At 39.4% G+C, this 26,068-nt stretch overlaps 1 protein-coding gene across 3 annotated transcripts in view; it reads right to left on the reverse strand.

Moving 5' to 3' along the window:
• The window catches only part of lrba (LPS-responsive vesicle trafficking, beach and anchor containing), an 856,602-nt gene that overhangs the window by 37,568 nt on the left and 792,966 nt on the right, over positions 1-26,068 (reverse strand). For all 3 annotated transcript variants that reach the window (XM_048526975.2, XM_048526966.2, XM_048526981.1), the window contains one exon: positions 11,570-11,737. In XM_048526975.2, the coding sequence (XP_048382932.1) occupies positions 11,570-11,737 (168 nt within the window). The remainder of the gene's footprint in view (positions 1-11,569; positions 11,738-26,068) is intronic.

The raw sequence follows: 26,068 nt of genomic DNA on the forward strand, positions 1-26,068 counted from the left end.
TCCAAAACCAATGGATCAGATCTAAGCAGTCCTGCCACATCCAGTGGTGAATGGTGGTAAACAATTACACAATTCACTGGAGGAGACAGGTCCACAAATATTCCCATCCTCAATGATGGAAGAGCCCAACATATCAATGCCTAAAAGATAAGGCTGAAGCATTCAAAGTAATCTTCAGCCAGAAGCGCCGAGTACGTGATCCAGTTCAGCCTCCTCCAGTGGTTTCCAGCATCACAGATACCAGTCTTCAGTCAATTTGATATACTTTGCCTGATAAAAAAAATTATTAGACGTACTGGATACTGTTAAGCCTAGGGATCCTGACAACATTCCAGCAATAGTAGTGAAGACTTGCACCCCAGAACTTGCCGCTCCTGTAGCCAAGGTCTTCCAGTTTAGTTGCAACAGTGGCATCACCCAAATAATGAGGAAAATTGCCTAGGTATATCCTGTACACAAAAAGCAAGACAAATCCATCACGACCAATTACTGCCCCAACAATCTATTCTGGGTCACCAGTAAAGAGATAGAAGGTGACATCAAAAGTGCTATCAAGCAGCAACTGCTCAGCAACAACCTGCTCAGTGATGCCCATTTTAGGGTCCCCCAGGGCCACTCATTTTCAGCCTTGATTCAAACATGACCAGAAGCGCTGAATTCCGGAGGTCAGGCGAGAGTGACAGTCCTTGACATCAAGGCTGCATCAACTAAGCTTGGCATCAAGGAGCCCCAGCAAAACTGGCATCAATGGGTATCAGGGTGAAACTCTCCACTGGTCATATCTGGCACAAAGGAAGATGGTTGTGATTGTTGGAGGTCAGTCATCTCAGCTCTGGGACATCTCTGCAGGAGTTCTTCAGGGTAGTGTCCGAGGCTCAACCATCTTCACCTGCTTCATCAATGACCTTCCATCCATTATAAGGATTACACAACGTTCAGCACTATTTGTGACATCTCAGATACAGTCCATTGTTCAAATGCAACAAAGTCTGCACAATATCTGGTTTGAGCTGACAAACAGCAAGTAACATTTGCACCACATAAATGCCAGGCAATGACTATCTCCAATAAGAGAATCTAACCACTGCCCTTTGATATTCAATGGTGTTACCATCACCATTAACCAGAAACTCAACTGGACTCACCAGAGAAACATAACGGTTATAAGAGCAGGTCAGAGGCCAGATGTAACTCATCTCCTGACTCCCCAAAGCCTGTCCATCGTCTACAAAACAGAAGTCAGGAATACTTCCCACTTGCCTGGATGAGTGCATCTCCAACAACATGCAAGAGATTTGACACCATCCTGGACAAAGTAGCCTGCTTACTTAGCACCACATCCATAAGCATCCACTCCCTCCACTACTGACGGTCAGTAACAACAGTGTATAATATCTACAGGATACACTGCAGAAATTCAATGAAGATCCTGAGGCAGCACCTTCCAAACCCACAACCACCTCCATCTAGAAGGACAAGGGCAGCAGATACACCGGAATACCACCACCCGCAAGTTCCCCTCTATATCACTAACCATCCTGACTTAGAAATACATCTCCATTCCTTCACTGTTATTAGTAAAATCGTGGAATTCCTCCCCTAAGGGCATTGTGGGCCAACTTACAACATGTGGGCTTCAGCAGTTGAACAACGCAGCTCACCACCACCTTTTAAGGGCAACTAGGGACAGACAATAACTGCTGGGTCAGCTCGCAACACCCATGTCCCACAAGTAAGTTAAAAAGATAGAAATAACGACAAATGTAAAAGAAAATAATGTAACTTCCAATTCAATTTCCTCTAATTCTGACTTCTACTGCATCCCCAATTTTAACTGCTCCCCTACTGATGGCAATGAGTTCATCTGTGAAAACCAAAGTGCACTATCCAACATAACAGATAGTCCTAATCTCAAATTACCACAGGCATTTCTTCTTTTACATATTAGTGATAATACAGTAAATAAGACAATTGATACTTCAAGCCTACTCTTCTAAAAACTTCTTTTCCAGTAGAAAACTTGCAATGACTTTCTTTTACACTATAATTCCAACAGCTTGTAAAACATATTCAGACGTCCAGCAATAATGTTACATATTTCTCATATTATGCAGATCAAATCTGAACACACATCAGAAATTGCCTTAAATGGACTCAGTTGAAGTATAACTTCAACATCAGCTTTTTAGACTTCTAAGTTACGCTGTCAACTATATATTCCCACATTTTATTTATTTTTGCTCATTATTTATGAACATTGTGGAGAGCTCTGGGAAGGAGGAATCAGGAAGGCAAGCAGCCCTTAGGCATAAATTGAAGAGTTGGGGCTGTTTTGCAGAAAGATTGATTTCAACTTGTAGCTCGGGAGTCATTTTCACACTCTACTGTAGGCACTTAAGTTAGATGATTTCTTTTGTATTAGATAAATGACAGAGATTAAAAGTTTAAATATGCCTTTTTTCCACAATTACCAATGTGACTTTATGGAGTAAACAACTATATCCTTACCTAATTGATTTTTTTACCATGGTTGGCACCAATGAAGCATCCACTAAATCTGCGATCTGATATTTTACAAGGGTTTTAAAATTCAAAAGAAAAAATCACTTTCATCTCCTTGACCAAAAATTTATTGGTTTTCTATCACTCTGATGAATAGTGCTGCGAATTTGACCACTGCTGTGAACTCTGTGGAAACCAATAATTTCTGTTTGAAAAGCAATCAAACTTTCAGTTTTAGCTGAAAGGGAGACACAACAAGATTCCACATTTTAAAACTTTAGCTGTAAGAAGCTAAAAAGTACTACCGACTGAACACTACTTTGGCCGACAGCTTACACTGTAAACTACAGACCTCCCTTTTTCTCTTAACATAATGGAAAACTCCATTCCACAGATAGGCATTACACTGTTATTTAAGCATTCACTTTTCATGGGACCCATTCAAAATTATTTTTAATTCTCAACAGTTTTCATCTATGCTTTCTCTTTCTCAGCTTGGTAACTTTTAGGCTTAGGACAATCTTTCATGATGACAGTTACTCCCGGAGTTCCTCTGTCTAGCGCGAGATAGGTGATTTTCCAGGCCCATTCAAATCATTATTACTTTGGTCTTTAGATGTGAGTACAAGTTTCAGTTAGAGGCTTCCAGCAACTGGAGTTCTCACTCCTGCAGATCCTAGCAGACTGATTGGTATTCAAGAGTATCTGAGTTATGTTGAAACACTCCCTCTAAACGCAGATGTTGCAGCTAATGTCTGAAAATATGAACACTTTACACCTTCTTCCCAGTAAAACATCCTGGCCTTGCTTTAATTTTTAATAACTACCTCGGACAGGCCTCTTATCAGGCAGGTCAGTCACACTGTACCCCTCATTGTACCTAAAATTTAAGACACAAACCAAAATGTAACAATCTTATAAACTTCATTTTGTAATACTATGTCTTGAAAAAATTAAAATTGTAACCACTCACAATAATATATTTCCAAAAGGCAATTTAGCTCTGTTAGCAAGACAGCTGGTTTGCACAGCAGAGTGACGCCAATAATGGTAGCAGTGGGTTCAATTCTTGAACAGGCAGAGGTTAACATGAAGGATTCTCCTTCCTAACATCTTCCTTTGCCTGAGGCATGGTGACTCTTAGTCTAAACCATCACCTGTCATCTCTCTTTAATGAGGGAGCAGTCCTATGGCGTGGTAAGATAATACTGATTTTTACCTTACATTATAGTTTTTGTTAAGTATTTGATGCTTTGCTGGGCACCTCCACATTAGCCATTAACATGAAAAATTGTATATAATTGTTGTGATTCATTGTGCTATTTACTAACAGCATTGTCTGTCAGTTTACATGCCACATGTACATATGTTATCTGACTCTGTGACTCAGATAGTAATTACTCTTGGGAAAAGCTTATTCCTGAGAAGACTTACTACTGTATATACAAGGTTAAATTAGACCAGGAGCGCAAAAATATTGTGATAACGATTAACAATTACAAGATTGTCTTTTTAAAAATAAAACATGCAGGTGGATTGTGTGTACAAAGCACATTTCCCAAACTTGAATGCAAATTCTACAAAGTTTGGCCGATTTCACTGCTAGCAAATCAACCTGACTGCACTTTCACTTCTGTCAAAATATAGCAGAGAAACAAAGTTTAACTATATAGCCTAAAAAAAATCATCTCATTGATTGATCTGAACAATTAATTCACTAATATTTCAACGCACACAAACGGTGTGTTTTAATAATTAGTCAAATAAATTGCTACCTAGTAAATTCTCGGAAATAGTCCTTCTCAAATACAATGTAATTTGATGGAATGTCCATGCCAACTTCATTAATAGCAAGTGATACAAACTACCTTTTCCTCATCATCATGTCCTCGGTTATGTTTTCAATAAGATCCATTGAAATTACAACTAAAATGGGGATGTTAATTTTTAAAAAATTCTTTTATACGTTAAGGTCATTTGTGGAAAATGTTGTATATCAACAGAATTCTCAATATTGAAGATGGTTATTGCTTGGTAGCAAAGCAAACCTAAAATGTTGCCCGGATCTTACGGCAAGCAGGAACAAACTAATTTATTATTGAAAACAATGAGAATGGATGTGAATGCTGTGTAATTATCAGTGAACATTTCTACTTCTAACAGAGGAAAGGTAATTGATGTGGTAGTTCAACATGGATGGGCTCAAGACTGCAGTGATGTTCTGGCAATTAGTTATTACTCTCCATCGACTATTATGTTTTGTTCTAAGCATGACAGTGGAAAGTTTCATCCAAATGTCCATTGACTCTGGTCACTTGATACCATTTTTTAACAAATGCTACTTTGTTAGTTAGGCATTCTCACGTCATATTTAGAAATCAGCTTGTTTGGCTGTAATGAAGTCTGGAGCTGACTAGCCCTAGTGATATCAAAATGGCACACTGGCACACTTCCATTTGAAATTCTTCATATTCACAATCTGGGTTCTGCCATTTTTGAGAAATGAAATGTTTGTGGAGCCTCCTTCGCCAGTTAAATAATTTATTGTACACCATTCATGACTGGGTGTTGCACAGCTTTGATATCATTCATTGATTTTTGTAATCATTTACCATGTTACTTCGGTCAGGTTTGCATCTCAATGTTATAGACACTTGGTGCTACTCCAGGCATAATCTTCTGTGCTTCTTACTGAGCGATGGCTAGTTCCCTTGACTTAGTGGGAACAGGTAGAATGAGATTTACACTGGTCCATGAGATTACAGATTATGATAACGAGTTTTGAGAAGATTTGTAGATCAGGTTGAGGTTCTGGATGTAAGTTTGCTCGCTGAGCTGGAAGGTTAGTTTTTAGACGTTTCATCACCATTCTAGGTAACATCATCAGTGAGTCTCCGGTGAAGCGCTGGTGTTATGTCCCGCTTTCTATTTATCTGGTTAGGTTTCCTTGGGTTGGTGATGTCATTTCCTATGTTGGTGATGTCATTTCCTGTTCTTTTTCTCAAAGGGTGGGAGATGGGCTCCAAATCAATGTGTTTGTTGATGGAATTCCAGTTGGAATGCCATGCTTCTAGGAATTCTCGTGCGTGTCTCTGTTTGGCTTGTCCTAGGATGGATGTGTTGTCCCAATCAAAGTGGTGTCCTTCTTCATCTGTATGTAAGGATACTAATGATAGTGGGTCATGTCGTTTTGTGGCTAGTTGATGTTCATGTATCCTGGTGGCTAGCTTTCTGCGTGTTTGTCACAGTTCTTGCAAGGAAATGACTGCTCAGACCTCTTGGCATCATGGTAGCCCACAAACCCACCAACGCACTAAAACAGTAGCTAATGAACTTAAAAGACCCTATACAGACAACAAGCAAAACGAACATCATTTACAAAATACCTTGCAAGAACTGTGACAAGGAGGAGCGTATCACCAAACTGAAGCAGAAGCTGGGCAGGTGGACGCTCCGGTCCCTCTCCATCGCGGGTAAGAACCTGGTTGTCAGGTGCGAGGGGCTTTCGGTACCGTTGCATGTGGCGCAGGCCTGACCTACTCCCTGGACCTGCGCCGCTGCGGTCACCCGGGCCATCTTCCACTTCATTTGGGTGTCGAGGATGGACCGGGTCCGCGGGGACACCATGTACAAAGACCTGGAAAATGGGGGAAAGGATGTACCGAACGCCACCCCTGCCCTTATGGCTACCTTTGTGTGTGGCTACATCAAGCTGTGCGTAGATCCTCAGTACGCAAACACCAACTGTCACTACTTACTGAAGTTCTACCTGTCCCTGGTGTTGCGAGGATGGGCCTGGCCTCATTGCCGCGGAATGCTCCAAGTAGTTGGACCGTGCCATACCACCTGTCCTTGGTGGAGAAATTTTTGAAGGGAAACACCTTTGACCACAAGGCCGTCAGGCAGTGGTCAGCACGTAGTATCCTCGAGACCCTTCCGGAAAAGGAGAGGGTGGATCCCGTCGTGTGGTTCCCCACACAGACTGCCCAAGTCGTTTGGCAGAATGCCTCCTCACGAGAACTTTCAAACAAGCACAAGGACATTGCTTGGGTGGCAGTGAGAGGGGCTCTGCCAGTGAGATCCTTCATGCATGCCTGGAATCTCTGCGCCACCGCACGCTGCCCTCGAGGCGGCTGCGGGGCAGACGTGACTGTCAATCACCTCCTTCTGGAGTGTGCCTATACGCAGGAGGCCTGGAGGGGGATGCAGTGGTATTTGTCGAGGTTCGTCCCGAGCAGCTCCATGACACGGGACTCCGTGCTCTACAGGCTATTTCCCGGGACACAGACCGAGACCAACATCAATTGCGCCTGGAGGACCATCAGTGCGGTGAAAGACGCTCTTTAGTCTGCCCGTAACTTGCTGGTCTGCCAGCTGAAAGAACTGACCCCGACCGAGTGTTGCAGACTGGCGCACTCCAAGGTCCAGGACTACGTGCTGAGGGACGCGCTAAAGCTTGGGGCAGCCGCCGCCAAGGCGCGGTGGGGAAAGACCACCATATGAAACCCCTCGTCCAGAATGGAAAAAAGGGCCCTATCTGGTAACTGGGCCCAGCTGGCGCCTTCCCCATCTGGTCAGGGGGCCAACGGGGACTGTGCGGGGACATGACTGCCGGGGTATTTTCTTTGCTTTGTTTTTTTTTTCTTCTTCGTTTTGTTTTTGCCTTTAGTTGGTGTACGTATCCCCTGGGTAACCCGAAGCGGCATGCATGACTGGGAAGGTGTATAAATGTTTTTTTTTGATCATTCTGTGAATAAAGTATATTTTTTCATATAAAAAAAGGTGACAAAACATCTGAAAACGAGCCTTCCAGCTCAGCGAGCAAACGTACATCCAGAAGATTATGATAAATTGCAATTCTTAGCTTCTGATGGATCGTGTAGCCTCATGAATGCCTATTTCTGTAGATTTTTCTTTTCTCTTAGTTCACAGAGAATGACAAAGCCAGCCTGGCAGCTATGTTGTTTAGAACTCAGTCAGTTCAGTAAGAGGGGTGCTACCAAGCCATTCTTGGCAACGGATACTGAAATCTCTACACATGATACATTCTGAGCCCTTGGTAACATCTGTGTTTCTTCTGCAGTGTTCAAACAACATGAGTTCTGATTTACTCGCTGAGAAAGTTCATTAAGTGATCAATCAGCAGACACATACCATGTCAATATCTGATCTGTTGCAATTAAACTTCACAGAATATGCTTTTAATGTTAAGGTTTCCAAAAGTTGCTCCCTCATAATTATATAAAACTTTGCTAACACTTCTAGTGTATTTGGCCAACTGGTGAGGAGACTGGGACATTACTTTAAAAAGTTTGTTTCTGTGAACATTACGTACCAGGGTGTCAATTCCAATTCCAATTTTAGCAAAAGTCTCAAGTATTAAGGAGAAGGTCTTTGTGAGATTAACTGGACTATTTTTGCTCTTAGTATGCCCAAATTCAATTCTTAGATCAATATTGGATGGGCTGTCCAATCTCATTCTTGTTGACACAGATTTTGTGGCAGTAATGACAGTAAAACAGCCACTTGTTGGCATCAATTATATGTGCAAATCAAAAGCTTGTTGTCAATGGATCTACGGTTGAAATTTGCCACAGTTGGAAATCAATTAGAAATAACATCAAAAACCTGCCCTTTCACACCGTAATATCACAGCTAGAAAATCTTGAAAATGTAGTGTCACATTAATGAGGTGTAACTGGGTTTGTAGTAATGTGACTATTGCTGAACAATTGCTCTTCAAAAAATGTTAAATGCTTGTAAAAGTTTTTCCTCATATGATTAAAATTCCATAAAATTTTAAATTAATATTTTTGTATTCGATAGTACATTTCCTCATGTGCAAGTCTCAGTTTTAATTTTGCTATCTGCAAAATCTAAAAATGATTAAGGATGGTCAGTGTATAATTTGTTGTCTATGAGCATTCTTCATTGTTATTAGCTGCCCAATGATATTACTGTTATTGGATCCTTGGAAATACCCTTGTCTTGGCATCAAATCCAAATTAATGTCAGAAAAGATTAAATGTATGTCACTGAGATCATTAAATCTTTGTGGGCTACTTTCCTTGAGGTCATGAAAGCTATGACCTTATATATGTTTGCAAAATCCAAGCCAATATGGTTTATCACAATAGCTTAGTATAATTGGGTGGCTTGTTGGGTCATTTTAGAGAGCCGTTAACATTCGAACACACAACTATGCGCATGTAATCATACATAAACTTGATTAGGTATGGATGGCACAGTTCTTTCCCTAGAGGAGATTAGCGAATCAGATGGGTTTACAATGACAACCCACTAGTTCAATGCTGATCATTGCAGATGCAATCTTTTTATTCCAGATGTACTTAAGTAACAACTATAGTGGGATTTGCGATCATGTCTCACAACCATAAGACCACACCTCTAGATTAATATAACCACTATTCCAGCATTACCACTATTTTGCATGTTTTCTTCCTAATGACTGTGAAAAAAATGACAAATTGTATCCTGGGCTTAATACTATGTAAGTATTTATGTTCCATCAGATTTTAAAAGGTCTAACTAACCCTGATGCTGCAGTAATGGTCTTTGACACTAGAGGCCCTTCAGGAACTACTTAATTATTAAATGTCCTTCCACAGGTAGCAGTCTGACAATGACAGTATTTTAATTTATTCTACAGTTGCATCGATTAAACGCTAAGGCTTGCTACAGGTCCCGAGATGTGGAATTTTCCATTGTTGCTAAGAAATATAGTGCCAATCATGATCAAACTTTACTCCCAGTCAATTAAAGGCATAATTTTGCTTCTGATGTAGAAAACTTCAAGGCAAAAGTTTTACATGCATAAATTTAAACCAGCTGTACATTTATACTGAATCAATATAATATTCAGCAGCTGTTCTTGAACCTTATGGTTTTAACACAGAAAACTGTACGTGTGTGAAGCTCAGAACATCTAAACTCCTTTCTCAAAGCTCTCAGAAAACTACATATTAGTGAGCCGCTGCCTCTAGTAATATTTCTGTCCAAAGGGATTTGTAGAAGTACTTGATCTATTTCTCCAGTAGGCGAGCATTGCTTGCATTGTAGTTGCAGACTGTAGGATGGAAAAGATAGGTAAGATTTGACTGTGTGTAAAGACAACTGCAGCTGAATAGAGTTGCCAGAGTGGCTGCCATGAAGAAAGCTAAGTCAGAGCAAGGAAAACAAAAGAAAACATTAATGGCTTGAAATGACAAACCTAGAAATAGTTGAATATGAAATTGGGGAATTTTGAATTGATTTCTAGCTAAATTATAGGTAAGTTCTAGCAAATGTCATTGTCAGTTTAAACTGGTTTATAAATTCTTACATTCACATGATTATGAAAAAAGCTTATGTAAATTTTCATTTTGCAATGGCATCATTTATCCAGTGGTGGCACTATAGCCTCTTAATTTTGCACATTTCAACTCATCAGACTGCATTGCATAGAAATTACTTTGTTGAAACAATTCCATTTCCTAAATGGTCACAAAATTTGTGAAATAACAATGGCGATCCACTCTCAGTACTGACATAAAAACAAAGTAGAAATTTATTACTTTATATGGGGACTGAAATGCATCAGTCCATCCTGATCTAAATATTCCTCACTCCACAATCACATGCCACTTGAAGACTGGACATGGCCTTAGCTCCTCACATGTATGATCAGAGGAGATCAACTCGTGTGATATAAATCCAGAAGTATTATTTGCTAGATTGCTCCTGTAACGTACAAAAATATAATTTAAAACGTAATTAAATTTTATGAACTCTCTCTCCATTATTTCATGATGAATTAGGAATCCAACTATGTGCTTGGCTTTGATGTTCAGAAAGGATCAGTGCTGAAAGAGGTACTAATTGTAGGTCACACCTTCAAATATCTAATATCCTGTGATATGTGGGAATGTGGCATTTCCTTCGGATACTTGGCATTTTTCTATTTTCAGGTTTCATACTTAACAAGGGAACACATGAACAAGAATGGGCCGTTCAGCCCCTTCAGCTTGTTCAGTCATGATCTCACCGAATGATGGATATGTGGCCGAACTCCACATACCTACATTTGGTACATATCGCTTAATACTTTGCTCAATACAAAATTATCTCTGATTTAAAGTTAACAACTGATTTACCATTAACTGTCATTTATGGAAGACTTTCCAAACCTCTACTACCGTACATGCAGAGAAGTGCCTCTTAAAATGTCTTCTGAATAGTCTGGCCCTAAATTCTAGACCATGCCCCCTAGTTCTAGAATTTCCAATCAGTGGAGATGGATAACCTTTATCTACCACGTATTTTCCTATTAATGACTTGAAGACTTCAAACAGATCACCCACTAACCTTCTAAATTCTAGAGAAAACACGCCTTTTTTGCATAATCACCCTCACTTTTAACTTGAGAGTCGGCATGATGTCATCTCAGCTCAAATATTGAAAAGGCTGAGTTAACAGATGCAATGTTGAAGAAATTTAATATTCTACATTTTTTGGTTATTTCTTTTAGAGTGGAAGCTTATACAATGCTCTGGCCTGGAAAAAAACAAATTATGTATCATCTACCTTGTATTTTTACCTGCAGTCACTGTGAAGCCTGATGTTTCCAGCAACATTCTGGAAAGTACCGTGTTTGTTGCATGGGAATTCATATCGAGGATATGGATACGTAATAGAACAACTACTCTTTAATCCACGTTTCTGGGCAGCTACATATAGTTTCAGTATATAGAACATAGAACATAACAGCACAGTACAGGCCCTTCAGCCCTCGATGTTGTGCCGACCTGTCATACCAATCTGAAGACAATGAAACCGACACTATTCCATTAAAATACAATATTAGTATACAAAACAGCCTATTCAAATAAACTTATTTAACAAATGATTTTAAAACAAAAGGTTTTAAAAGGGAAAGACTTCATTTAGACTATTTCACGTTACCACAAATGCAGTCAAATCCTGAATTTGCAAAACTCCTATTGTTAATTAAGAGACTGAATTATCAAGTAAAACGTAGCTTTAGATTTAATATATTTTCTTCACTTACTGTTAGGGTGTTCTCCAACACTGTGGTTTTTTCCATTCCAGTACCAGAGTAGCAGAGTTGCGTCACGTGACCCAGACAGTATATAACAGTCACCTCCAATGTATGATTCAGATCTGGCTAAGCAGGTTACAACATCCCAGTGTCCAAAAATGACTTGCGCGAGTTTACCTGAAAACATTTTTTAAAAATAAAACATCATTAACTCATTTTAAGTGAACATTCAATACTTCACGACAGAGTATGGATATTTTATTGAACTTCAACAATATTCTTTCAGCAAGATTAGTTTTAAATTCATAAGCCTTTGTGATAGCAAGTATATGTAGAATGCACCTTAAAATGGACAGCAAAATTTTTAGGTGGATTACACATCGAGAAAAGGAACATTTCCAAAGGCAGTGAATCAGTCTTAATGATGATGTATGTAAAGGTGTAAATAATTGCAGAAGATACAAAAATACCAGATGTTAGCATGTTAAACCGCTTTTACCAGTCGTCAGTACCTAGAGTATACAATGTAAAGCAGACAGATTAGGAGACCTTTACTCTATTATGTGTATATAACAAAATGTGGTTTTTGCTACATTTCTTTGTGGGCAAGGAAAAAAGCTTCTTTTTACATTATTTAACAATTTTCATGCACTACTAAGTTTCTCTTGTTCACAGATCATGCCCTGATGAGAGAAATAGCAGGTAAATGGTTTCATCTGCTTATGAATTTCTTCAGAATATGTTCCAACCTAGCAGAAGTAGTTGACTGTGGTTTCCTTCCTAGTACTTAGCCCTATTTGATGTTTCCTGTAACTTTCTAAAACAAGATCAGGAAATTAATTTACAAAGATTCAAGATCCAAAAAAAATGCCATCACACCAGTCATAGTAAAGAGCTGAACAATTTACACTCTTCCTTTCTAGCGCAGTTTAAGACACGGCTCACAGCAGTATAGGTCTGTTGAAGTGAGTTTTTATCAGCATCTTTCAGAAGGCAAAATATAGTGACTTAAAAAAAATGGAAGTCTAGTTTTACATTTGAGATACAGTTGTAATAAAGATCAAAGTAGAGTTCCTATCCAATCAGTGTTTGGCAGATTGGCCAGAATGCAGTTACAGTTCAATGCAAACATGTATTCACTTATTTTCTACACATGATGCATATAACTTTTAAAATACCAGACTGGAATGTAAAAGTCACTAGAAATGTTTGAAGATGAACACTTAGGATTGAGAAACAATCGTTTCAAACACAGGCAAGAAGCAAGGACACGACATAATGATTAATTTGCTAAGACATTCCAAACCCATGTCTATATCATCATTGTGTCCATTTCAAGCCCACCATAGAACATAGAACATAAAACATAGAACAGTACAGCACAGAACAGGCCCTTCAGCCCACAATGTTGTGCCGACCATTGATCCCCATGTATGCACCCTCAAATTTCTGTGACCATATGCATGTCCAGCAGTCTCTTAAATGTCCCCAATGACCTTGCTTCCACAACTGCTGCTGGCAACGCTTTCCATGTTCTCACAACTCTGTGTAAAGAACCCGCCTCTGACATCCCCTCTATACTTTCCTCCAACCAGCTTAAAACTATGACCCCTCGTGTTAGCCTTTTCTGCCCTGGGAAATAGTCTCTGGCTATCAACTTTACCTATGCCTCTCATGATCTTGTATACCTCAATTAGGTCCCCTCTCCTCCTCCTTTTCTCCAATGAAAAGAGTCCGAGCTCAGTCAACCTCTCTTCATAAGATAAGCCCTCCAGTCCAGGCAGCATCCTGGTAAACCTCCTCTGAACCCTCTCCAAAGCATCCACATCTTTCCTATAATAGGGCGACCAGAACTGGACGCAGTATTCCAAGTGCAGTCTAACCAAAGTTTTATAGAGCTGCAACAAGGTCTCACGACTCTTAAACTCAATCCCCCTACTAATGAAAGCCAAAACACCATATGCTTTCTGAACAACCCTGTCCACTTGGGTGGCCATTTTAAGGGATCTATGTATCTGCACATCAAGACCCCTCTGTTCCTCCACACTGCCAAGAATCCTATCCTAATCCTGTACTCAGTTTTCAAATTCGACCTTCCAAAATGCATCACCTTGCATTTATCCAGGTTGAACTCCATCTGCCACCTCTCAGCCCATCTCTGCATCCTGTCAATGTCCTGCTGCAGCCTACAACAGACCATCTCCCACAGCTACCAAAAATACACCTCCTCCCACCCACCCTCCTGCAAAAATTCCATCCCCTAATCCCAATTCCTCCACCTCCACCACATCTGCTCCCAGGATGAGGCATTCCACTCCCGCACATCCCAGATGTCCACATTCTTCAAGGAACGCAACTTTCCCCCCGCAGTGGTCGAGAACGCCCTTGACTGCGTCTCCCGCATTTCCTGCAACACATCCCTCACACCCCGCCCCCACCACAACCGCCCCAAGAGGATCCCCCTCATTCTCACATACCACCCCACCAACCTCCGGATACAACGCATCATCCTCTGACACTTCCGCCATCTACAATCCGACCCCACCATCCAAGACATTTTTTCATCCCCACCCTTGTCTGCCTTCCGGAGAGACCACTCTCTCCGTGACTCCCTTGTCCGCTCCACACTCCCCTCCAACCCCACCACACCCGGCACCTTCCCCTGCAACAGCAGGAAGTGCTACACTTGCCCACACACCTCCTCCCTCACCCCATCCCAGGCCCCGAGATGACCTTCCATATTAAGCAGATGTTCACCTACACATCTGCCAATGTGGTATACTGTATCCATTATACCCGGTGTGGCTTCCTTTACATTGGGGAAACCAAGCGGAGGCTTGGGGAGCGCTTTGCAGAACACCTCCGCTCGGTTCGCAATAAACAACTGCACCTCCCAGTCGCGAACCATTTTAGTTCCCCCTCCCATTCCTCAGATGACATGTCAATCATGGGCCTCCTGCAGTGCCACAATGATGCCACCCCAAGGTTGCAAGAACAGCAACTCATATTCCGCTTGGGAACCCTGCAGCCCAATGGTATCCATGTGGGTTTCACAAGCTTCAAAATCTCCCCTTCCCCCACTGCATCCCAAAACCAGCCCAGTTCTTCCCCTCCCCCCACTGCATCACTAAACCAGCCCAGAACGTCCCCTCCCCCCACTGCATCCCAAAACGAGCCCAGCGTGTCTCCGCTTCCCTAACCTGTTCTTCCTCTCACCCATCCCTTCCTCCCACCTCAAGCTGCACCTCCATTTCCTACCTAGAACCAATCCCGCCTTCTTGACCTGTCCATCTTCCCTGGACTGACCTATCCCCTCCCTACCTCCTCACCTATCTTCTTTTCTCTCCACCTTCGGTCTGCCTCCCCCTCTCTCCCTATTTATTCCAGAACCCTCTCCCCATCTCCCTCTCTGATGAAGGGTCTAGGCCCGAAACGATAGCTTTTGTGCTCCTGAGATGCTGCTTGGCCTGCTGTGTTCATCCAGCTTCACACTTTGTTATCTTGGATTCTCCAGCATCTGCAGTTCCCATTATCACACTGTATATCATCAGTATTTGACTCTTTTCATTTGAAAAGCATTAGTTGTAACAAGACTGTCATACATGCATAAGCAGTATTTTAGTGATGTAATGAATTTATTGAAAGGGCAAAATCGTTGGCATGTCCATAAATTTGAGGTCAAGTAATATTAACCCACTTAGTTCCAGTGACCTTGAGAAATTACCACTGGCAAAAAGTGTGCAGTCCCTGTCAACAGAATTCTCTAATACAATAGAGATAAATTCTGGAGTTCCAAGATGGTGCCAACCTAGACTTTTCTGGGTCTTGAAGGCTGCTGCTGGATTAGGTGCCACCTATTAGATTTGTGGAGCTAGGTCTGTAAAAGGAAGGTATTTTTGTAATGCTGCAGTATAATTTAATAAAATGGCAGCATGACAGAAAATAGCGGTGGAGCTTGCTTCGTCCTGTAATTCATGATAGGAGCTCACTTATGCAAAATCAGCAATAAAATGGCAACGACTTAAGTAAAAAACTGTCTTTATGACATAATACACTGAAAATACTATCAAATATACACATATTGAAATGTCAGTGCAGTGGTCTCTTACCACACCTGATAATGCATGAAAATCACAGCACAGCATCTGATTTTACAATGTTTTTCTGAGCATGATTTAATAAGCTACCAATTTAAAGTTAAATGCATCACAAGTATTAATACCAGTACTAAATTTTGAGAGTAAGATATTGTTGGTATGATGTTTAGCACAATTTACATGCTAATACTTAATAACAGAAGGCAAATGTAATAATCAAGGTTCCAACGAACACATTGTCATTTACACACAATGGAAATTCAGGAATTTCCTGATCTCAATGTACAACTTAAGAAATAACGGTTTTCAAGATATTTTAATGCCTATATCCTATGTATTGGTTTTAATTTTCTAAAACATGTTAGATTCTGAAAGAGTTCTAATGAAATATGGAAGAGCTAATGTAATACCTTTATTTAAGACATAAGGGAGATAGAAAGTAGGAAATTAACAGTCATTTAGCGTAACATCTGTTATAGCCAAATAGCAAAAAAAACCATTCGTGAGATTATAATATTAGCATGTTTAGAAGATCATAACACGATCAGGCACAGTCAACGTGGCTTTGTGAAAGTGAAACTGTAGTATTCTTTGACAGCGTGGGTAAAGAGAAATCTGTAGATGTGGTATACTTGAATTTCCAAAACACATTTGAAAAGAGGCCATTTGAAAAGTAAAAGCACATTGCTTAGGAATAACATGTTAGCATGGGTGAAGAATTGATTAGCTAACAGGAACAGAGAAGGGATAAATAGGTCTATGTCAATCTGTAAAACTGTAACCTGTGGACACCACAGTGATTAGTGCTGGACCCCAAATATTTACAAATTTTCTAAATTACTTGGATAAAGGAATCAAATGTATAGTAGGTACATTTGATGACAAAACCAAAAAAAAATCCGGAAATAATTTGTCAAAATAAGCCAGAGAGTCAATGAAGAGATATAAACAAGTTAAGCGAGTGCCCAAAACTTTGAGAACTATAATGTCGGGGGAACGTGAACCTGATAATGGAAGAATGGAATAAATGTGTAATATTTAAATGAACAGAGGTTACAGAACACAGTGGTGTAGAGGAATACGAGTGGCCTGTAATGAGAATTAATCAATTACATATAGGCACTGTATGTGACTAGGAAGGCAAATGGAATATTAAAATAAGCAAGTTTTACTGCAGCTGTCCAGTGCCTTTTGACCTTGTCATTTGAAAAAGGATATAAATTTGTTCAGAGAAGGTTGACTTGAAGGGCTTATCCTATGAAAAAAGGTTGAATAGTTTGGGCTTATACCTATTGTGGTTCAGAAGACTGATGTCATCTGATTGAAACCCTTAGGATCTTGAGAAGATTTGATAGGGCGGATACAAGGAGGATAATGTGCTCGTTTGGAAGACTATAACTAGGGTACATAGTTTAAGAATAAATGAGATAATACAGAAATGAGAAATTTCTTTTCCTCAAAGGGTTGCCAGTCAGTGGAATTCTCTTTCTTATAATGCAGTGGAGGCTTAGTCATTAAACTTATTGAAAGTAAAGTGACATTGATTCTTTTTATTAGGCAAGATAGTCAAGGGCTATCAGAGCGAGAAGGAAAGTAGAGATGAGACCACAGCCACATCAGCCATAATCTAATTGAACAGCAGGATAAATCTTAAAGGTTGGATGACCTACTCCTGCTTCTAAGCCCTGCCTTCCTGTGCCACATTCCTCCTACATCTAAAACCAATATCTTTACGGGGTGGGGGAGGGGGTCCGTGATTTACAAATGACTGAATTGTGAATGCTTATTCTTCAGAACATGATCCCATAAAGGGATGAAATTTTAAAGACCTGCCATATGAATATTTCCTGTAGTTAAAACAGCTGATTTATACTGTCTTGCATTGTGTTCCAAATGGCAAACAAATCGACATGAGAACGGACTCCAGAATGGAACCTGCTTGCAACCTGTGGCCTGTCTGTATGTGTGGGTTTCATATTAAGCTTAGTTAAAATTTTTGGATTTCATTTATGACAAAGCATAATTGATTGAATCAACTTGAAACATATTTGACTCAATTTACCAATATCTGGATTACAAATCAAGATGTATCAATGAAAAAATTGACTCATGTGAACATTATTATGCATGTAGGATACTGATTTACTGGTTAATAATCTTCAGATTTCTAGAATCAATTTTTTGTTCATTGTTCTCAGGTTTTGGACAATGTTCACAGAGCCATACTTAATGCCCATTGTTGTTTCATTCAGAAGGCCTTCTGGTTCATTGTAATTAGTTGTACAAGAGGCCACTACAGAAGGATTGAGAAGTCAGCGAGATATTGTGGGAGAGATAATGGGAACTGCAGATGCTGGAGAATCCGAACTAACAAAGTGTGGAGCAGGATGAACACAGCAGGCCAAGCAGCATCTAAGATACTGCTTGGCCTGCTGTGTTCATCGAGCTCCACACTTTGTTATCTGAGATTTTGTGGGACTGGACTTGTGTGTGTACTAGACTGAATGAGGAAGGTATTAGTAAACCATTTGGGTTTCGCATTATGTTGGCAGATTTCATGATTATTTTTCTAATGGTGCCCCTGTTACCACATTTATTACAAATAATTCTGCAACTAACTATGACATGATTTGAACTAATGACCTTTGGATTGTTAATTCATACTTTTACCACAATGGAATTATTTGCTTTGTAATTCTCAGCACTGGCTTAAGTTTGCTATTCTCAAGTAGTGCAAAATGCTGTATTTAGCCTGCTGTCACTGAAGGAGCCATGAATGAGTTTTGTTAATCAGGGAAGAAAAGACCAAATGTAAACAGATAAAGACCTGAGGATTTACAGCAGCAGAACTGGATGATTAACTGAGAAACATTCACTGTTTGCTTTGCAAACATGAAGATAACAAGTGAACTGAATCACATCAGTGTAGACATCAAATTGTAATGATTGGTTTTGCAGCATTGGCAGGAGATGCAGAGAAATTAATAGATTTGCGTTCCTCCCTCCTCATCTGGATAGGATCATGGCAACTGTAGAGATGAAAAATATCATCAGATGGAACTCTTCCATCATAAATGCTCAGCAGAATTTTGAACAGTAATTTAACAACTAACATGACCATAGAAAGCAGTACAGATTGTATTTGTTAATAATCACTGTGACTGCTTCTATTGCTACAATTTGAAAAGGGCAGACTACGAATTGAAGGAAGCATCCATTTTTCTCAGACAAAACAGTTATAAACAAACACCTCTATTGTTCACTTAAAAATTCTGATGCCAAATGTTAGTTTGAAACACAATCAATTCCACTATTTACTTTTAAAAGCAGTTTAACTTTGGTTTTTGAATTCCCTGCTTCCAAGTCTCTTTCACTGTCAGTTTTATGATTGTGGCATCATGTGCTTACAAATGTTGTCCCACTCCAGGACTTCAGCACAGAAGTCAAGTCTGCCACTCTATGCACTACTAAATGTTTCACTATCTGAGCTTCCACATTTCTAGTCAAATGTTAAAGTGAAGCCCTGTTGAGGAGGGGAATTATCCCTGTTCGAGCTAACATTCAACTCTTGACGAACATCAGAAAAATAGATTGTTTTACAATTATCATATTGCCATTTCAAGGAACTTGCCATGTGTAAATCGACTGAAGTTGTTCAAAAGCTGTAAATAAATCATGTTAGATATCATGCGTTGATGAAAGGCACTATATAAATGCAAGTCTTTCTTTCATTTCCTTTAAGGAAAGAAATTTGTGTTCATTTGGTGAACAATGTTCCCTTAAACTGTGAAGCTGCTGCCGCACATGGACCTCAGAGGTTTGCACAGCAGTGGGAAAAATATAGAAGGAACTTAGTTAGTGACATAGCTCAGAATACTTAGTTGTACTGCTCAAAGCAGCAAAAATGATCAAATACTGTGACCTTCTAAGATAAATTATGTCAACAACTTCACTCTTACTATTGAAGTTATTATAGCACAAACCACCAAGAGCAGCAGATTCAACAAGACTGTCAAATTCGTATTATATCATAACAAAGGGATAGCTACATGTGAGATTGTGATTAGATAGACTTCACAATGATGCAGCAATGGAACAGCTGCTAATATTTGAGTTGGATCTTTGTATTCATACCAGGAAGGCAAACACTTGCATAATAATACCTCAACAATTATAGCTTGCATTTATGTAGCATATTGTAGCACAAAAAGGTCCTTGGACTTTTCACAGAGGCATAATTAGACCAAAATCAAATGTCAGGACAAAGGAAATGTTGGAACAGCTTGTTTAAATGGGTGCTGTAAAAAGAGAGGAAGGGAAAAGTTTAAGGAGAATATTGAATTGTGTGAGGCCACACTGACAAGAGTGGAAGGGCAAAAAGGAAGATGCACAAACATTATTAGAGAACTCTGAAGGGCGGCTCAGTGGCTTAGTGGTTAGCACTACTGCCTCACAGCACAAGAGACAGATTCTGATTCGATTCCACCCTCGGGCAACTGTCTGTGTGGAGTTTGCATATTCTTCCCGTGTCTAAGTGGGTTTCTGCTGGGGGCTATTGTTTCCTCCCATAGTCCAAGGATGTGCAAGATAGGTGGGTTAGCCATGGGAAATGCCGGGATAGGAAATGAGTCTGGGTGGGATGCTCTTTGGAGAGTCAGTGTGGACCTGTTGGGCCGAATGGCCTGTTTCCACACTGTGGGGATTCTATGATAAAGGTTGAATGATAAGATATAGGGCTGGAGGAGGTTGCACAGATGGTGGAAAGGTGGGTAGAGGATAAGTGGTAAAAGCCATGAACAGAGTAAAAAACAAGCACAAGCATTTTACGATAAATTGATGGACCAGAAGCCAATACAAGTTAAATAATGCAGGATATGATATAGGAAGCAGAGTTTTTGGAGGATGGGAGGTGAGCTAGAAGAACATCAGAATCGTCACATCTGAATGTAACAAAGGTACAGGTGCAGATTTCAGTGATGAAGGACCAAGGCAAGAGCACAGCTAAGAGACATGGAGTTCAAAACAAATAGTTTTTGTAATGTACGATATAGGAAATTGGCAGTTCAGTTCTGAGTTACATATTCTGCTTAAGTCATGAGACAGTAATGAGAAATGTAAATGGATCTGATGATGAAAACAGAACATTTCTGACTGTCAATTCACTTTTGTACGTTTCCAACATTGTAAATACAAATTTCCTGCTTTCACTTTCACCCATGATCCCCCGTTTTTGTTTGTTTCTCATCTATCTGAAGTCATATCTATTTTTGCTATAGTATAGATTATGTATTAATTTATTCTTCTGCAATTTTCTCCTGAAATAACTCAAAAAAACCTCTTTTACATATAAGATAACGGTGTTACTAATTTGACAAACACTCACATTACAAGGAGGACATTCAGTATTTGATGCAAGCACCTACTTCTACTTTCTCTACCGCGTGAAGCAGCTTCGTCACCTATTTTGTCAATTTGAAATTATTCCAGGAAAATTTTTATTGAGTAATAACTTTCTAAAAATCGAACAAGCCTATAGAACTGTTCCTTAGGCACTGGGCTCTTAACTGCATTATACACTTATCGACTCTTCTAGTGAGAACACACACAATTTAAACTGATAACAATATGTTCACTAGTGGGGAAAACAGAAAAAGTTGAAATGGTCAAGATGAGGTAAGACAGAAAAGTCATCATTATGAATAAACAACTAGGCTTCTCTGGAACCTTGCTAGATAATAATGTTGGCTAATTGTGGTTAAAGGAATGTAACTTTGAAAAGTTACACAGTATTCTCGTTGTGAAGATAATGTGCACAATATGTAAGCCGTTGGCTCATTTACTTAATAGGTTCTTGACAACAGGGTTAATTCCCTTGGATTAGATGGTGGTTCACATAGTCCTATTGCTTCAATCAAATGGAACACCAGAAACATAGACCTTTTTTTTTAAAAACTTTGGAAGTAGGGGAAGCTACTATAACGCACAATTTGGGATATAATACATAATAATTTGAAAAAGTTTGCATAGCTAACATTCTTCAGGAAACCTGACTGAGTTAATTGAAAAAATAGCCAGAATAGTGGATAAAGATGTTATGTATCTTGGCTTTCAAAAAGTGCTTAATTAAGTACTACAAAAGAAATAACTCGAAAAAATCTCATTAACTAAAGGAATTATATTAGATAGGTGAGTAGTTGAAATAATGCAAGAAAAGCTTTGTTATTAATGGAAGTAAATATAATTTGGGGTAGAAATGTGCAGTGTTTTACAGGGCTTTATTTAGATTGTTGCTATTCACCAATTTAACACAATCTAATGAGGGTTTACACAGAACCATTAACGAATTAGTAGATAACACACAAATATGCAGTGAATTTAGTAATTTAGAGTAAACTTATAGATTTCAGGCCAGTGTGGATTAATGTGCCTGTCACGTGGCAAAGGCAACTTCATGTGATTAGGTGATTCCAGGCATCTTTGAAAGATAACTGATTTGAGGAGCTGGTAAAACATTTCACGTCAGAAACACGAGCAGTGGTAAGCCACTTGGGCCTTGAGTCTGATCTGCCATTCAACACGATCATGGCTAATCATCCAAATCAGTACCCTATTCCGTATTTTCCTTAGAACCTTTGATCCTTTAAAGCCCCAAGCCAAATCTAACCATTTCTTAAAAATAGTCAATGTTTTGGCCTCATCTGTTTACTTTGGCAGAAAATTCCACAGGCTAACGACTCTCTGGGTGAAGACATTACTCCTCATCTCAGTCTTAGAATGGCCCTTCTTTATCCTGAGACCATGAACCCTGTTTCTCGACTCTCCAGTCATCAGGATCATCCTTCTTACATTTACCCTGTTTAGCTTTGCTAGAATTCTATAGGTTCTAACTGATTCAGTCTCTCTTCACTTGTCAGCATAGCATACCTGCAATCAGTCTGATAAGTCTTTGTTTCACTCCCGCCATAGCCAGAAAGTCCTTACTCACATAAGGATGGCAAAACTGTACACAATACTCCATTTTCTTAGTTTTCTTCTTCCTGAACTGCTGCTGCTTTTTAAATTGTTTTTCACCTGGCCAAGGAAACGATTTTTGATACAAGGTGGAATGGGCAACAAGATTTTGCCATCACCCAGTTGGGAGGAAGTTGATGAAATCTTTTGATTTCTTCTATTAAAACACATCCCACTGATAACATACCCGTTAGAAAAAGGAGAAGCTATCAACACAGTGGTGACTTGGTAGAAGCTTCAATGAATGCTATCTCTTCCCTCAGAGTCTTCCCTCTAATGCTATCATTTCCTCTTCGAAAAATGTTAGTTCATGTAGAAGCTTGCAACTATCTGGCACTTCAGCTAAATAACAAATGGTTGCCTTTTAGGAATACTGGGCAATCCAATTGTCCAATGTCTCAGCAAATGAGTCTTCCAGGAGTCTTCACCAGGCAAAAAAATATAGACACGTAAGAGACCTTGGCTGATTTGAACAAGGATGTCAACATTATTCATTATCGCAGAAATGTGCCTTCACAGAAGAGAAAAAGTCACTGTTAGAGTTGGGTTGGTGAATTAAAAGCTGGAAGTTTGGCCAAAGGTTTTGGTAAAAAGAAAGACAGAAAAAAGTGAAGGTGCCTAGGGATAGAGACCCAAAGCATAGACATGAAAGTTGCCATAATTACAGAGGACCACAGGCCACACTTTCATTACAGAAAGATGAACACAGGTGAGTTTAACCTGACGGTCACCACACCTCATGCAAGTAGTTAGGTTGAGGAGGTGTGACCTTCATGGTGACCTCAGCCAGGGCAAGATCTGAACCCTTGCTTTTGGCATCATTCTGCATTGCAAACTAGCCGTCCATCTAGCTAAGCTAACCAATTCATTTAAGAAAGTAGGTCAGGAGGGCTGAAGTCTCCATAATTGAAGGTGGACTGCAGTAACATGCAGAGCATCAGAGCCAAACAATCAATGCATGCAGGATGGTGATTTGTAAATTAGGAAGAGAATGTCTTTGGAAGTAGGAAGTCAGCGTATGCATGAGTGAAAATAATGTGACAGGATATTGTGGCTTGGGAAGGAGGATTAGCAAAGTTGAGACGAGGTAAGGATATTTTCCACCTCATCCCACTTGTCTGGATTGTCCTGGAAGGTTATTTTTACTGAAAGCACGAAACAGAGTATTGGCCAAGAATTGAAACAGTGTAGCACAACTATTCATCCAGTAAATAATTACAGAATTATCCTTGAGAAAAGTTTAAATAAGTTGTTCAAATTAGGTTATTTAGAAAATGTAAATTTCATGAAAAGCCTGAAAATTAAACAGGTTTTCAACTATTCTTTCCATATTGCCTTAAGTACCATTTTCCAAATTAATATGAACAATTCTCATTTCAATTTTTTTTGTTTTGACTAAATATATACTGATGAAATGTAAACATATTGACTTAAGGTTCTCTACAAAGGCAACTGTCTATTGATAGGGTATTTGGTCAAATGTATCCACAGTGTACACATGCAAATCCCAAACAAACAAAATACTACATGCATCTATATCAGCCTCTTGATTGTCATATTTCCCAACAAAAAGAGCTATTTTAGTGTGTATCTTGTGTGGTTTAATTCTGCCAAAACTCTGTAATTCGCATCACCAAGGCTGGACATGGTTGAAATAATACTTTCACAGATAAATTTCAGTTCAATATCCAACTAACCAAATTTAGTAAGAATTACTACAAATCAAAGGGGAATCAGTAATCAACAGAAATCCAATCAGTTACCATTCATGAACTAACAAATTGCCCAAAACTGAGTAAATTACCTAATTTCTCAAATTCTCAAACAGATATGCCATTTCCTGTAGACAGCCAGCTCAGAGACATACTTAAAGCAGTCATTAATAACAACTGAAATATTTCAGTAAATTCCAAGTTACCCATAAAATTGACCACTTCTGTTGATGTGTTTGCCAAAGTCTGCATCTTGTCAAGTGCCAAGTTTGTAAGATCTGTCCTCTTTCCACAATTTTTGTGTTTTGTTTGACCTGTCTATCTTAATATTTCCTAGATTTGCACCCACAAAAGCTAAGACCCTACATGATCCAGTGTCAAATTCAGGGTTACCTTCCTGTAAGCAATGTTAAAGGAGAAACACTAATATTATATGATGTTTGTACATATTAGTCAAGGATACACATACACTACATTCTATTATGAATAATTAAGACTGATTAATTCAGCCTTAAAATCTTTGCTAACAGAAAAGAAAGGACATAGTTTTTTGTTATTAATTGTTTAGTGACTTGTTCTTTACTTCCATTAAAAGTCAGACGAAAAAAACTTAACTACTTTTAAACTTCATGATCATAACATCTTGGAGACTGCTCATCATTGAACTTTTGACAATTGTTATACTTCACTGGGGCAGAAATACAGAAAATCAAGGGTGCCTATTCTCAGAGTCACCACAAAAATTAAAGATTTTGACAAGTACACTGTAGTTTCCAATTTACCTGACTTTCAGAACCACATTGGCAGAAAGCATGAACCAGATTGTTGTACTTAACAAGAATGACTATTTGTTAGAAATAAATACTTCAGCTATAGATAAAACATTTAAAAACCATTGGTATGCAACTTTTTTTTCTTTATTCATTTATGGATGAGGGCGTTGCTGGAAATGCAGCCTTTATTGCCCATCCCTAACTGCAGCTAAGAGTCAACCACATTGCTGTGGGGCTGAAGTCACATGTAGGCCAGACCAGGTAAGGAGAACAGCTTCTTTCCCTGGAGGACATCAGTGAACCAGATGGGTTTTTTACCCAACAATTGACAATGGATTCATGGTCAACATTAGATTCTTATTTATTTAATTCAAATTCCATCATCTGTCATGGCGGGATTTGAATTTGGGTCCCCAGAACGTCATCTGGGTCTCTGGATTAACAGTCCAGTGATAATACCAGTCGGCTACTGCCTCTCCTAATTTATTAATTGAAACTCTAACCCCTTTATAAACGTCCCTTACTCACACAGACAGGAAGCACAATGGGTGTTAAGGCCAGGGAAAAAGCAGTTCAGTGGTCTCTGTTCATAAGATTTGCTCAGATGATTCTCGTGCTGATCAGAATGATAGTTCTCAATCTCCCTTTTCTGGATGCTTTCAGTTTTTTGCAGCAAGCACAGGGTGACTGGTTCACACTATAAATGTCTCTGAACTATTAATAAAAGTGACAGCTGACAGCAACTGAATGGGAAATAAACAAGTCAGGACGTTTTGCTAAAAATAAGGTACTAGATACAATGCAAGGCACTAAGTCAGACCACAGCTGGATACTATGGAGGTAGTCCAGCGAAGATTCACTCAGCTGATAGTGGCTATAGAGGGACTCTCTTTATGATGAGTGGTTGATTTGGTT

Source organism: Stegostoma tigrinum, chromosome 1 (genome assembly GCF_030684315.1).
Source record: "Stegostoma tigrinum isolate sSteTig4 chromosome 1, sSteTig4.hap1, whole genome shotgun sequence".
In the NCBI taxonomy this organism is placed as follows: domain Eukaryota; kingdom Metazoa; phylum Chordata; class Chondrichthyes; order Orectolobiformes; family Stegostomatidae; genus Stegostoma; species Stegostoma tigrinum.